Source organism: Rutilus rutilus (assembly GCF_951802725.1).
Source record: "Rutilus rutilus genome assembly, chromosome: 10".
Lineage (NCBI taxonomy): Eukaryota > Metazoa > Chordata > Actinopteri > Cypriniformes > Leuciscidae > Rutilus > Rutilus rutilus.
The window spans coordinates 41,231,848-41,245,521 of NC_140215.1; the positions used below are offsets into that span (position 1 = coordinate 41,231,848).

Here is a 13,674-nt window from a genome sequence, read left to right on the forward strand (position 1 = left end):
ATTGCCAAGGCAGGCCAAGCACATACCATTGGAGAGACTTTTATGGTTAATTAAGACCGATTCTGTTGACCTCAGACATGGCACAGGACGTGAAGCTTGAACATGTTTACCACATCTATTCATTTCTGTAACTCATAAAACATTAAAATGTATGTTTAAACTATTAAAACTAGTGTAGGAAATAGCAAATGTAAAATATATTATAGGATTTAAATGATCATTTTGCCTCAAACGTAGCACATTTGGTATGGAAAATGTACACATATATATATATATATATACAGAAATACATTGCCATTTTACATAGCCATTTTGAATATTAGATTTCAAATTGAATATTGCTATTCATACTCCCAACCGTAGGCATATTCAAGTCACGACTGAAACCATACGTTTACTTGTGCATTCTCTCACTGAAGAGGAATAAAATAATTCAGTGCAATGTTCATTATTTTATTCAGTTAATGCCCTTTTATTTGCAATTTCTCCATTTACATTGTGGCATTTCACAGCAAAACAAGTTTATCTAACATTTTGATTCGGATGTACTGAACAATCAAATAAATTACATATATTAAAAATTAATTTTACAACGATTTTCTGGTGGCATTTAAAATTGCCAAGTGTATCTGCAAGCGTGATGAAAAACAAAAACAAATCTGACCCTGAGCAAGATTAAATCACTTTCCTCCAGAGTAAATTTACAGGTGATTTTTGATATTACTTTTTTTTCCTCTTGGCAGACTTAGAACATTTAGGTTTCTTTCCAGAATGAGTTTGCATATGATGTTTCAAGTCTCTTTGTTTTGTGAAACTCGTGTCACACTGAGGACACGCAAAAGGCTTCTTTCTAGTGTGATGATTTATGTGACTCTTAAGGCTTGCTTTGCTTGAGCATGTCACTCCACAGTGAAGACACATGTGAGGCTTCTCTCCGCTGTGTGTTTTTGCATGGTTCTTAAGGTGTTTACTGTCTTTGAAGCTCCTTCCACACCGATGGGATTTCTCTCTTGAGTGAATCCTCATGTGGATTTCAAGAGTTTGTTTACATCTGAAACTCTTCTCACACTGATCACATGTGAACGGCTTCTCTCCGGTGTGAATGCTCATGTGAAACTGTAGGTTTCCTTTTAGTGTGAAGTTCTTCCCACACAGATCACATGTGAACGGCTTCTCTCCGGTGTGAAGTTTCATGTGAATCTGTAGGTTTCCTTTTAGTGTGAAGTTCTTCCCACACAGATTGCAGGTGAAAGGCTTCTCTCCGGTGTGAAGTTTCACATGGACATTAAGGTTCCCTTTTTGAGTGAATTTTTTCCCACACTGTTGGCAGGTGAATGGGGCCTCTCCAGTGTGATCTCTCATGTGGATATTGAGGCTTGATTTTTGAGTGAAACTCTTTCCACACTGTTGGCATATGAACGGCTTCTCTCCAGTGTGAACTCTCATGTGGACTTCAAGGTTTCGTTTTTGACTGAAAATCTTTTTACACTGCAGGCAGGTGAACGGCTTCTCTCCAGTGTGAATTCTCATGTGGGCATCAAGGCTTGATTTTCGAGTTAAACGTTTTCCACACTGTTGGCAGGTGAAATCACTTCTAGGTTTTGTCTTCACAGCTCTTTTTTGTGAAGAAACCTTTTTTGTAATTGAGCAACTAACAGACTTTTCTGTAGTTTTGAAATCATGATCTTTCTCATTCTGATTTTTTACTTCAAATTCCTCCGGTTCTTGACTCTCGTCTTTCAGCTGCATTGGGTCTAAAGAAAAGCAAAAACAAATACAAGTTAACCCTAGTTTAATGGCACACAGCAAAACATCAAACCCAACAAAGGCCTTGTTTACACCAGGTATTAAGAAGTGTTCTGGTCGATCAGATCAGAAGTAAATAAGGGAGAAACATACAAGTTTACGCCTGGGGCCTTACGCATAAACAGTGTAAAACAAAGTTTAAATAATTCTGTTTACTTCACTTCCAGTATAAGAGTACGCACACCGTCTAGAGCAGGGCTATTCAATTAGCTTCATTCGAGGGCCGGATTATTAAATTTAGTCTATTTATTGAAAGATTATTTATTATTTATTTAAACATAACAGTATCAATAAATAAGCTTAAGTTAATCTAAAAAAAAGTATTGTATTTATTTTGAAATGTGTAACCCAACAGTATGCAGATTTTACAGCTGTGTACACTTTTCCTTGGAACAAACATATGAATTACATACAAGATCATAGCTTGTATAATTACTCCGAAGGACTCGGTCGGTTCTCTGACTGCCAGAATTGGCTACGGCGCTCAATGTACACCCTAAGGGCCTGGACCGTGTGCTTACTCATCCTCAGTAAAAGGAGAGCAGAGAGCGGTATGACTTGTGCTCTAAAGGGCATGGAAAGCACTTTAGGCACATAGCCCCTTCTTTATCTAATGATGACTTTACTAACATTAGGCCCAAAATCGAGGCAAGATGCTTCCTCTGAACGAACCAGCAAATCGCCAACTCACTTGACCGATGCTACATTTAGCAGAAGAGGCTAAATGTGTTCATCTCTCGGGAAAGACATGAAGTTTCCCATCAAGCGGCTATAGATGGAGGCTCCACAACTCGGGTTGGGGATGCCAAACTGTCCCTCCCGCTTGGGAGAGGAGGTCCACCAATGTAACTGAGCATGGTGCTGCTGATAGTGGCTGAACCATCCCGGGGAACCACGACTGGTTCTGCCAGTGTGGTGCCATGAGTGAAACCGAGCATCGAGCTGATACAGATAGGGCGATTTCCAGGGGACCAGGGCTTTGATGCAACCGTGGGTCACCCTGAAAATGAGACGGCCCTGATGCCACACTCAAGGTAGGACACCTTTAACAAGTGTTGTAGCGACAACCCCAAGTGAACTACTTGACTGACTTGTAGTCAAGACCGCCTAAACCAAGACCAAGACACTACCAAGACCAGTGGGTATCGAGACCAAGACAAGACCAAGACCAAGACAGACCAAGTCAAGACCAAGACCGAGACCAAGTCGAGACCGGAGGGAAAAAAAAATAGACTAGTGTTGAAGCTAAGCAATATGATTTCAAGAACAGCAGCATACTAGGGTTCAGCCGCAGTTTACATTCAATACATATTAGATGGTATTACTTCAACTACACAAGCAGAACAATACAGAGACAGACCATGTCATGTGTGTGACTGTGAGCTCACTGTAAATGTTTTTGCAGGGTGAGATCAACTATGTGTAGCAATTGCATGACGGCTGTTACTGCACTATTAGAGGATTGAGACTCCCTTAACTTTTGTGTACTGTTGAGGACTGACATGACTGGTACTGACTGGTTCATCTGACAAAACATCAAACACCTCCAACACCATCTTGCTCCTCCAACAACTGTCTAAAGAATGAGAAATATGTAACCAATTGAAATTATACTTTCAACATAACATCAAATTAAAGATACGCAATTATAAACTTGGATTAGGCCTAATGTTTAGTCAACACAACGGAGATATGCAGATGATATTTAAAAGACCATTTATTTAGTCTAACACCATCTTAAATACAATACTGTAATCAAACAACACACACACACACACACACACACAGAGATATCAAAAGACACAAATTCATCTAAGCAAATGCCTGCTGATTTCGGAGTCTCCAAATTAATCCATTCTGCAACTTTTAAATACATAATAAAATGTTTAAAAACAAAATTATAGGCTTAAGTGCAGGATCCGAAAGTTGGTCGTTTTGTCGCTATGGTTACACACACACACACACACACCGTTGGCGGTGCGCTCAAAGTCATCTGTCAGTTGTGCAGTTACCCAAAATCTCCTGAATGAAGTTAAAACCCATCATGTCACTGATATGTGTTTTTTAAATCAAGTGATCAAAGTGCTCGTTGCCGCTGCGATCAGTGGCGCGGATACAGTGTTTTCTTGTATATTGGGCGCACACGCCGCACTGTCTTCACTTGGACGCGCGCTTCAATCCGTTCCGTTGCGGATAATAATGTTGCATTATCGAACGTTGTGTCGTCGTGGATATTGTAGTAGCCTATTGTATTGCTAAATCCCCGACCACTATGTCGGTCTGAGACAGCGAGACCTAGACAAGACCGAGAGGTCCGAGACCAAGACAAGACCAAGACCAAAGACCGTCAAGGCCGTGACAAGACCAAGACCACGTAAAAGTGGTCTCGAGACCGGTCTCGAGACATACATCACTATGAACTACTGAGGAGGCTGCTAACATGAGGCCCAATAGCTTCTGAAACTTTTTTAGGGGAAGGCTGTCCACGACTCCGAATGACGCCGCCAACCTCTGAATTCTCAGAGAGCACTCCGGTGAAATCCAGGCCCGCATTTGGCCAGAGTCGAGGACTGCCCCAAGAATGGGATTTGTTGGCTGGGGGACAGTGAGCTTTTGCTTAGGTTGATCCTTAACGCCAGACTTTTCAAGAAGCTGAGGAGCAGAGATCTCTGCATGCATAGTTTCTCCTTCGATTGGGCTAAAAGCAACCAAGCTACAGTCGAGGTAGATACAGATGTATACTCCCATCTGTCTCAGTGGGGAGAGCAACACATCCACGTATTTCGTAAATGTGCGAGGAGCTAAGGACAGTGGTGGGACTGCAGATTGGTAAGACTCGTGAATCTCAAGAAAGGACTGTGATGTGGGGCTATCTGGATATGAAAGTAATTGTCCTTCAGATCCACTGATAAAAACTAATCCCCTGGGCAAATCTGCGAGAGGATTTGTTTCAAAGTTAAAGGATAATTCCGGTATTTAGCACTTTGAGTCTCTTTTCTGGTTTGTTTTGGATGAACTAGAGTGGTGGACACAGAAATGTTGACGATGGGTCCTGTCTCGACTTTTTGACTATTTTAGAATTGCCCATGACCGCTTTAGACTGGGAGTCTATGGCCATGCACAAACATGTCCTTAAAACAACCCTTAACGTTCATTTTCAAAACTGTGCAACTCATCGAGTGGTTAGTGGTGTTCGTTAATTGGTATGTTCTGTGATTTTTAAAGAGCATTTTTTGATTTAAAGTTGTAATTATTCAGTGATCATACATTAACAACTCATTTTTACCCCAAATTTATTATTATATGGGTAATTATGATTTTTTGGAACATTAAAATTCATTGTATGACCATTAAAACCTATTAAAAATTAATAAAATGCATATTTTTTGGTTAAACTGAACTGAGTTTGAATACTGTGGGAATGGCAGTGGTTTTTTTTTTCTCTGTTTACAAACAACGTCTGGTTTAGCAGGGTCACAGACCACAGCAGCTGTGTTGCTGTGAGGAGACTGAATAGGGAGGTTGTGTGGTTGTATTCAGAGCAAATTGGAAAAATTACAGTGCATTATGGCCAAGTCAGTGCTTTATGAGGCAGGGAGGGTGAACAGAGACAACATTTTGTCTTGCTGTTGCAGGTTTTCCTGAAATGGAGGATTTTTTAGCTGATGAGAATGTGAAAATCCCCATTCATTGTACAACTGCTGAATGTGACAGCATATACTTTATGTATGATATTGATGGGGTTGTTGTACAGCTGAAGGAGTTGTATGGTGTGCATGGTCGTGTTCACTATCTGTTCCTGCCGGAATTTCATCCTCATATGATGAATGAACATTATGACATCTTGAGGAAGCACTTCAAACTGAGCAACCTTACTCAGAAATATGTGAGTGCACTGCACAATTGCACTGGTTGGACGCTGGGCCATGTTGAGGGGGGCTATTTTATGAACATTTCTGTTGTTCCAGAAAGCAATGGGACAATAGACAATATGTTCATTGATAAATATGTAGCCAAGTGTAAGACTGCTGAAATATTAAATGCAGTTTTACTGGAGTTCAAGTCCGCACTGCGTGCAATGGCTCCTCGCAACGTGGATCGTCCATCCATAATGAAGGCGAATTTCCATGACCTGTCCCACTTTAACGTTCTTGCTGGGGACCAGGGCTTCTTGTTCAGTTTACTGCAAAAGTGCATTAACCAGATAAGTGAGGGGTTGAACATCTCAAGGGCACTTCGGGGGATTTTAAAAAGATTTAATAACGTAAAAAATGGTACTCGCTGTAAATCAAGAAAGAGAGATTTAAACAAAAAGACTATGTTGAGCTGTATAACAATGATTAGTTTTCTCTCTATGAATATATCCAAACAGTTGCTCACCAGCCAAATAAAACACATAATATATTAAGGCGCCTTTGGTGTTTCCATGGTTTCTACAGAATAAAACGAGGGTATGATGTCATTGATAGGCGACACACGAACACGGTCCGTGTCCTTATTAAAACTGCTTATTTCTCTGGATTTAAACATTCTTAGAAACATTTGGGATGATGTAAGTACACAAATCAACAAAATATATAACATTGTTCTAGTGGTTTTTGGATATTTTAATCCAAAAATCTAACATAGTGTGCCTTTAATGTGCTACATGTCGTAATATTGAATGTCCAACATGGAAGTAGGAGTTTCTCAGAGGCTCTTGAAGCAGCATTAGCATTAGTCTGATCATGTGACCTCAACAAACATGTCTGTCCACATGAGGCGACCCGGTCCATGTCAAATAAAACCGCTTTAATTAGGACACTCATTTGACATTCTTCAGAAATATCATTCATTTCTGTAGAGGCCGACATTTTAATAAGGATAAAAAGAAGAGAATGAAACTAACCTGTTTGTTGTTCAGCATCTTTGGGTTTCAAGCTGTACACTTCTACAATCTTTATGTCTTCACTCTCCTGTTTAAAAAACGCCATCTTTTATAATCACGAGGATCTCGGATGCTTCTCCTGGAGTTTTCCTGTGTGTTTGGACAAATTGTCAAGAAAGAAAAATAAATCCACAGTGAATCTCTGAGTGCGTCTCAATCAGCTCTAGTTCAGTAGTTCAGCGCACTGGTGAGGGAGTCAGTCAGACTGAGAGTTAATGGACTTAAACTATGAATTTACCTCTTTTCACATAAACCATGAATTAATGGACTTAAACTTCCTCCCTTCCATATGTAAAGTGCTTTGAGGTCTCAGAAAAAGCACTATATGAATGTAACGAATTATTATTATTAAACTGATTAGACAAAAAAAAAAAAATACAATTATAATGACACTTCATACGATTTATAGACTAAAATAAATTGATTAAACTTTCAATAAATGTGACCCGTGCTGGCAAAAGGAGTCGGAATGAACAAATTTTAAAACATTTGTTATTGTTATTTTTTCATTATTTCATTTTCTATTAAAAAACCTTCAAAATGATAAAGAATGACTGAATTACACCTGTCTGAAGTCGATAGAGACAGCAAAGTCAATTTTGAGAAAAATCGAGTTTTCTGACGGTTCCTGAACAGAGTCACACCAAATTTCAAAACCAATATCTATAGGAAACAAATATATACTCGACTTTTTCCCCCCATGATACCACAACTGTTTGATTACCATTTACTTTTTTACTATTACTATTTTATTTAACAGACAGCTTAAGACCTACTGTACCACACAGATCTTATATAATGTTACAGATCAGATGTTTTTTCCCAACAGTTAGGCCTAAACGTTCCCTTAAGACATAACAGATAATGTTTGCGTGAGACAGATATTTTGAAATACTGTAATTCTGTGTGTGGAGTACGCGTATATCGGGATCACGCGTGTCTGAGAGTCTTTGTGAGCGCACTTCGGATGTGTCTGTCAGTGTGAGTAAGATCGTTTTGTTTACATTTGAAAGTCACATTTCACTGGTTCAGACTCACGCCATTGAGAATTCACTATAAATATTCACAAAGTAGGAATACTGCGCTTTACAACGATACCAAACTTGAGCTGAGGGGAAGCGCCAGTCGAGAAGCGACATTTCTCATGGACAAAGGAAAGGTACTCCTCTCCGAAAACACACAAATAAAGATACTTGTAGATGTTTAACTGCTATTTGGAGCATTGGGATGAGGGATTAATCAACTAATTTCTGTGAAAACCTCAAAATCGACAAATTCACTTGTTTTACCTGTAGCTCGAAATTAGCCCGTGCGCATTCCGGCTCATTTAACTAGCACAGGTCACACATAGATAAACCTTTCATGAAAACATTGCAGTTGGTTTGTAAAAGTGTGTTTGTGTTTTCGCTGCATTTACAGCATTTCGACCAGCAGATGAAGGTCACAGTCGTGTCATCCTGCAATACCAGAGTCTGCAGTTTCAGTTTTATCTTTCCACATTAAGCCCAAAGTATACTTCGTTTTCTACACGTACTCTAGCGTATGTGTACAGTCGAACGCATGGTCTTTCAGAGTATACTGCATTTGATAGTGTGAGTGAACACAGGCGGTCGACATGCGCTTAAAGTATACTTTTTTTCACTAGGGTGTACTTCACTTCACGCATGTTCCAAAAAAAATATACTTTATTGTATATGAAATATATTCACTAGTACATTGCAAATTTACTAACAAAAATTGTAGGCTACTATATTTAAATATATTTAAAGTATATTTGCATCACGCTTTTACCTATTTTCACAATACAACTTTTAACACGCTTTAAAATAAAATTTAAAATGTATTTTAGAAAAATATACTTGAAGTGAAAATTCTGTTTATTTTTAAATGTGTATTTATTTGCACTTTATTTAAAATACATTTTAGCTATATTAATTTTAATATATAATTGACTGTATGTGCTCTAGTGGCAGTTTTTGAGACATTATTATCACTCATAACTTCTGGAGAGAAATAGCGCAGACACTGGACAAAGATGAAAGTTTCCAGAGCGCACGTGTCGACCGCCTGTGTTCACACACACTATCAAATGCAGTATACTTTGAAAGACCATGCGTTCGACTGTACACATACGCTAGAGTACGTTTTCAAAGACATTTTTTAAGAATATGTCATTTTTGGGGGAACTATCCCTTTAAGTCGGTCGCACACGATGAGAAGCACAGCGGCTAATGAAACACAAATCTCACTCCAAAATTGTCCTGGCCTTCACTCGCTAACTTCCCTCCATCTCGTTCACTCGGATGTACGTCATTGCTTACGTCATTGCTTACGTTGCACGAGTGCCCACTACTGGCGGAAGCTTTGCAATCGGCTGAACTGGAACGTGCTGAAGCCCTTGATCACTTAGAATCCACTATGGGGTTGTTTTTTTTGTTTTTGTTTTTTACAAAATTGTTTAAAGCTACAATATGCAAGATTTTTTTGCCGCTAGAGGGCGCTACATTACAAACAACAACGGCGTAGCTTGATGACGATGTGAAGGAGCGTGGAATGATGGGAACTGTTGTTTTAAACTCCACCGTGGATGTAAATCAGTCAGACGGGAATCGTTCATGGATGAGGCTAAGTTCTTTTTTTATAATGACATGCTTTTTGTGGCGAGGGGGGCGTGGTTCAGCGCGGTCTGTAATGGGAGAGAGAAGAGACGAGCAAGTAGGTCAAGTGCAAATGACGAACACCTGTGTCTTATTGCAGTGATCGGCAGAGAGACCGCTTTTAAGCCGCGCGCTGGAAGGAGAGAGAGACTGGAGAGAAAATTGGACGCAGAGAAAGAAAACCGGTGGATCCGAGCTCTCATTTTTGAACTGTTTTGTGCCGTCGCGGTTGCCACGCTGAATGCGCGTTGTGCGCGACTTTTGTTTGTTTTGCTTTATTTTAATAAAGTACGAGTCCCAGTCACGCCGACCCCTGTCTTCTTCCTTCCTGACTCTTGAACCTCATCACACTTTTATTTCATTAAAATGAATTAACCGCAAGAAAAGTAAGGTTTAATACTACATTGGTTATCATAGATGTTACTGTATGTCGAATTCATTGTTGTGATAACGCGGCGCAGTTTTACGTGTTCTAAACAATTGTTGTAAAAGTACATTTGAACATACCCACATCATTTGCCAAAATACTTATTAATCTTTATGTATAACACATGCTATATTTATTTACATGGCCATAAACACCAGACGTGATAAACAATGTCAATAAACTAAACACAAATCTAAAGCAATAATACTTCCCTTACATAAACATAACTATTACCGAATGCTACATTTGGAAAATATAAAATTAAGCATGCTTTGTCGACAGAACCAGCTGCAATCGGTAAAGAATGTTCCATAACGACTGCACGAAACAAGCTAACGTTTGTTGCTTGATAGACGCTACAACTACAACTTCCGCATTTGTCCAGGACCCCACGCAGTACGAGCGGAAACCGAGGGTAACGCGGATATGACGCCATTGACTGGCGACTCCCAGCTCCCCCCTGCTCTAACGCCCCGTTTCCTTGGTTAAAATCTCAATTTTCTCACGATTTAAAAATAGTTGGAAACATTTGGGATATTGTAAGTAATCACCTTAACAAAATATATAACACTGGCCTTGAGATTATGGGATATTTTAATGCAAAATTCTTGCATATTGTACCTTTAATGCAGCATTCTATATGTATATAGATGTGTTTGAGTTGTTGAATTAATAAAATAAAAAAAATTATATCATAGAGTTGTTTGTGGTGGGGTAAATTAAACGCAATATGCATTGACGTCAGAATCGTGTCATTGTGGTATATGGAGCTGCCTGAAGTGTACATAGACATAGAGTAAAAGTTCCAGTCCAAAATTGTCCTTCCCTTCACTCGCTAACTTCCCTCCGTCTTGTTCACTCGGATGTACGTCATTGCTTACGTTGCACGAGTGGAAGCTTTGCAGCTGTGGAGTTGATTTATTATTTACATTTTTTTTCCCCTTTAAGAATTTGTTTAATGCAGCATCCAAATGTATATATGTGTGTTTGGGTTGTTTTAAACTAAAAAAATAATAATTAATATGTCATAGAGTTGTTTGTTGTGGTGGTGATTAGACGAGATATGTGGTACTGCATTGTGAGACATATAGGTGCCTGAAGTGTACATATGAAGTAGACTCGCTCCCTCTGTCAAAATCAAAAGTCTGTCCATATAAACTTCCCTCGCCCACTACACCAGGTGGAACGCACTTCAAATGGCGGCAGGGATCTCCCCCGAGGGGAAGTGCTTAGGGAAGTTCGCAAGTGCGTGTCTAAAAGTGGACTGGAACGCAGCCATAGACAGTAATCGCTTATTTGCCTTTCTTTCCATCAAAACTTAATTTTAAACCAGAATATATGGGTTCACATAATTATACATATATATCAATAGGGTTACAGTTATGTTTTTGATAAGGAGAAAATATAAATTAAATTGAATCAATTAAAAGAGTAAATCGTTACTGAAAATAAATAAGACAAATACAGTAAGTGCTATAAAACTGCTAGTACTAAAAACGAGTGTCATATACGCTCTGGTATTGCAGGATCATTAACACATTATGCCTATTTGAAAACTTTAAATGCTTAAAAACACAAACCTTTCTTCAGCAGATTCATAACAGACTCAGCGTAGCGCGGCGCAGCCTTATGACGTCACAGCAACACACCAAAATAAAAGTCCTGGTCACAGGCTAAAATCACTGAAGTGCATAGAAATGTAGACTATATACAAAAACACATACAAGAAATAACGTGAAATACATGTTAAAATACCTGCTGTATTGTAAAAACATAAAACAGAGATAGACTGATCGTTTAATGTAAGTTTATTCATTTATTTGTTTCCCAAAACTGTGATACAGGTCATTCCTGGTATCCTGTTGAACATCATAACATTTAGAAAATCAACCTCAGTTTTTAAAATACCTTGTGCAATCACTATAGGGAGAATAGATCACATAAATAACTTAATAGTAACGCTTTAGATTACAGCCGGCAAAATACTGCATAAGTAAAACAAATGTACAGCGTACCTTTCAGTAATTATAACGTACCTTTTTAGAACTTACATGTAGGAATAAGGGAACAATATGTACAGTTTTGGGATAGAGATGTAAGAAGATGAGAGGAAAAATAATGTCAATGCTTTTGCGTTCCCATGAAAAACGCTTGCAAAAAAACGCAAAAGGATTGACAAATAATTTTTCTTCCCATCTCATTTTTTTTCTTATCTCACCTCATTTAATTTTTTTGGGATGCTGTTTGAGAAGAGTGTGTGTGTGTGTGTGTGTGTGTGTGTGTGTGTTTGTGTCAAGTCAAGTCACCTTTATTTATATAGCGCTTTTTACAATACAGATTGCATCAAAGCAGCTTCACAGTGATAACATGAAAATAATACAACAAAGTTTGTTTCTAGATGAAAATTGCGTCATCGTCCACCTTAAGTAAGGCAGATCAATAATATTGTTGAATATTAAATGTTATATAACTAACAATGAATAAATTGTATTTAATTTTGACTCGTAGTAAATAGACACAAATTATAAACCATCAAAATGTAACAAATTAATGTTTATCTCTGGTTTGTTGAACAATTTACGGCGGTTACATGGCCTGACGTGAATTTAATCCAATAGTGAAAAGTATACGTCGTTACTATTTCATTGTAGATCATCTTAAAATGAATAACCAGCATTGAACCATTTACTAATTAAAAATAACCTAATAAATGATCAATATTGTTTTTAATAAATTTCTTTATACATTGCCTGAGTCTCAGCTCTTCAGTAGGCATCAGAGTTGAGGCGTCATATCAGCTATGTATTCTATGGGGCGAGAATAAATATAGAGCTGCGTATCATCAGCATAAGAGTGAAAACTAATGCCATGCTTCCTAATGATATCTCCCAAGGGTAGCATGTACAGAGGGAACAGCAACGGTCCTAGTACTGAGCCAAAATTGTCCTGCCCTTCACCCGCTAACTTCCCTCCGTCTCGTTCACTCAGTGCCCACTACTGGCGGAAGCTCTGCAGTCGAATCAGCTGTGGAGTTGATTTATTATTTACATTTGTTTCCCCTTTAAGAATTTGTTTAATGCAGCATCCAAATGTATATATGTGTGTTTGGGTTGTTTTAAATAAAAAAAATTATAATTAATTAATATATCACAGAGTTGTTTGTTGTGGTGGTGATTAGACGAAATATGTGGTGATGTCACAATCGTACTGCATTGTGGGACATAGGGGTGCCTGAAGTGTACATATGAAGTAGACTCGCTCCCTCTGTCAAAATCAAGGGAGTGAGGGTCTGTCCATATAAACGTCCCTGGTCCACTACACCAGGTGGAACGCACTTCAAAATGGCGGCAGGGATCTCCCCCGAGGGGAAGTGCTTAGGGAAGTTGGCAAGTGCGTGTCTAAAAGTGGACTGGAACGCAGCCATAGACAGTAATCGCTTATTTGCCTTTCTTTCCATCAAAACTTCATTTTAAACCAGAATATATGGGTTCACATAATTATACAAATTAGGTTAAATATATCAATAGGGTTACGGTTATGTTTTTGATGAGGAGAAAATATTAATAACATTTTAAATTGAATCAATTAAAACAGTAAATCGTTACTGAAAATGAATAAGACAAATACAGTAACGTAGACTAACCATGTTCCGTACACCTTTCACCTTTCACCGCACGTCAGCGGCCACTCCTCTGTTGCTGAGAGCCAGACAAGCTTGTGTGAGTGCTCATTCTCTGGAGAAATTCCCATTGGAGGATCTATTCTTTGATTGATGTCTTTTGGACCAATAGTATTTGAGAAGAGTGGGGTAAAGTCCCTCCTCCCCCGGGTTCGGATACTCACAGACGTTAATGGTG

General features: G+C 38.7%; 1 protein-coding gene across 1 annotated transcript; it reads right to left on the reverse strand.

Annotated features, from left to right (window-relative positions):
• Positions 1-459: 459 nt before the first annotated feature.
• Positions 460-11,499, reverse strand: LOC311298546 (uncharacterized protein). The gene is made up of 3 exons (XM_084421566.1): positions 11,398-11,499; positions 6,695-6,823; positions 460-1,754 (listed from the first exon to the last, which is right to left on the reverse strand). Exons 2-3 carry the CDS (start codon positions 6,777-6,779, stop codon positions 721-723), a joined length of 1,119 nt encoding a protein of 372 aa, XP_084277692.1. The 5' UTR covers positions 6,780-6,823; positions 11,398-11,499; the 3' UTR covers positions 460-720.
• Between the last annotated feature and the right edge of the window lie 2,175 nt (positions 11,500-13,674).